Here is a 2500-nt window from a genome sequence, read left to right as displayed (position 1 = left end):
TCATATAATACCCCTGAAATATGTTAAGTGCTTATATATCTGATATTTATATGCAATTGAAATGTAGATGATACCCAGTTACCTATTGAGATAATGTTTCTGATCCCACTTGTAAAAATTATCTTGTGCTGTCTTTGAAGATAGCAAAATGTTCTTCGTTTTGAATAGCATATTTATTTCACATAACCTTTTGATGAGAATCTTTTGGGTTTCATTTGTTACAGATACTGAACCAAGCCCTGTCTCCAATTCCCCATCTGCAGAAGATGCCCACGTCTGTGGGAAATGTCGAGAAGAGTTCTTAGGACTTGAAGAATTCTTAGCCCATAAAAAAGTGTGCGGAAGCAAAGTTGTGTTGTTGTACGAGGGCAAGGACAGTGAAAACGCAGAAAGCAACAAAGCCGACGATTTCGAGGATTTGAACCCTCCCGCCAAAATTCCCAGATACTCTGACCCTGAGGACCAGTACAATTGTGGGGGATCAGACGGTGAAGGAACTTCAGACTTCATGGATAACTTTGACGATGATGAGAACGAGGTGATGGATGCTGAGGACCAGCAGATAGCCGATGAGGAGATAGATGAGGACCTGATGAAAATCTCCATGATGAATGCCGCAGCTGCTGCAGCAAATCAGGATATTTCAGCAGACAGTGAGGAGGACGAAGAAAACAATAATACCACCGACAGCAAGGATGGAGAAAAGTGTTCAGATGACAGTAAAGAAAAGACAACCCGTAACCTCCAGGAACCTCTTATGTTTCCATTTTCACAGTTTTTACCAACAAACTCAAATGTGACATTGGAGCCAATGAACGCCACTCGTGCAGCAGTGGCACAGTTTGCAGAAAACAATTTAGCACCAGCAGAGATTGCTTTGTTGCACTCCACACTTTATAATTTACAGCAGCAGCAAATTTTGCAACTTCAGCTTATTCAGCAGCTTCAGCTTCAAGTTAACATGGGGGGCACTCCCAACTCGTCTCCTTTGCCATTTTTGCCACCCGTTTTGCCATCGCAATCGCAATCATCTTCTCAGGAACTCAACAATCATAAACCTCAGAGCAGTAGCAAGTCCGATGAGGACATCGTGCAGGACTTGAGCAGCAAGGAGGACAAGTCGGAGAAAATTCTGGAAGCTCCAGAGAGTGAGGAAACCGAGACGAAACCTGCTGTAACCACGGCGATGTCTTCTGCTCCCATTGCACCCACCATTCCCTCATCTCTACCACTGACTGGCAAAGACTTGCTGTCGTCTGTACCACCCCCCACCTCAGAGTTTGCCAAACTGACAAAATGTAAGTCATCGTTATTTATAATTTTTCTTTTTAAATGTTAGTAACATCTTTTGGCAAGAGGTGGTGAATATATAATGAAGAGATATACCCATGCAGTAAAAATGTACCTGTGCTGTAAATTGGTCAGTGGAGGTAAGTGAAGCGGGATTATTGAATTGTACATGTCGGTGCTGCTTTGGTAATCAGGAGTTTAAATACAGAATAATGATTGCTGAGTGCTTCATTACGTGATGAAGTTATAAATTTTTAAAATCAAATGCATTTGACATTGAGAACAACATAGGGAGATTGATTTCAGGATTAGAGTCTTTTTTTTTTATTTCATTACAAACTAGAAATAGTTTTTTGTTTCGTTTCGGATCCAGGCTGGGATATATGTTTGTGTGACTGGGTACCGCCACTTACAGCAAACAAATTTTTACATGAATTGAGCTATGATATTAAACATTCTAATCATTTTTCTGTCAAAATACATCAGATAAAACCCTGACATTTTTTGGTTTAATGTATTTTATATTAATATCCTTCATTTACAAATTGCTATTTTGTCGGGATCATTAATTCTACCCGGCAAGTCATAATTGCACGAGTCTGCAACCCAACTTTTAATTCCATTTTCAAAATGCATTGCTGGGTTGCAGGTCGATTCATGCACAGTATCAGGTGGATAGGGCTCCGTTTATGAATTTTAAACACCCTTCCTTTAAACACAGGTACAGTGTTGCCAGACAAATTACATTCAAATGTCAAGAAAAAATATGATAAATGACCGGATGGAATGTATGTCTAATTCTAAAATCACATGATTTATCGTAGAAATTGTACATACTTTTTCTTCATTCCCTTTTCAGTTTCAATTACGAACTTGATCACGAAACTTAATTTGGCATTAGAATTTGATTTTTAAATCTTTTTTAAAAAATTACTTTGGTGAAAATTTGCTATTAAAAACAAAATTATTAATTAATAATGGAGATGATTTATTTGTGAAGAGTAGTTTTGTTTCTTGTATTCTGCTGATTCACACTCATATTACCCAATGAACTTTCAGTTTCTAACTTTAAAACAAAACACAAATTCCCATACTTTCAAGTTTTGAACTTGAATGCTATTCACTGATCCAGTGCTCAGTATGAGGATTGGGATTGAGTCCTAATGTGTTAAGTGACATATTTTTGATTGATTTTTTTCTCTCTTTGATA

At 37.9% G+C, this 2500-nt stretch overlaps 1 protein-coding gene across 4 annotated transcripts in view; it reads left to right on the top strand.

The window, feature by feature from the left end:
* Positions 1-2500, top strand: part of LOC117692972 (sal-like protein 1) — a 41848-nt gene that overhangs the window by 15341 nt on the left and 24007 nt on the right. For all 4 annotated transcript variants that reach the window (XM_066079341.1, XM_034482687.2, XM_066079339.1 and 1 more), the window contains one exon: positions 225-1298. In XM_066079341.1, coding sequence (XP_065935413.1) covers positions 225-1298 — 1074 coding nt within the window. The remainder of the gene's footprint in view (positions 1-224; positions 1299-2500) is intronic.

Source organism: Magallana gigas, chromosome 3 (genome assembly GCF_963853765.1).
Source record: "Magallana gigas chromosome 3, xbMagGiga1.1, whole genome shotgun sequence".
Classification (NCBI taxonomy): Eukaryota; Metazoa; Mollusca; class Bivalvia; order Ostreida; family Ostreidae; genus Magallana; species Magallana gigas.
This window is presented reverse-complemented; position numbering and strand designations above follow the sequence as displayed.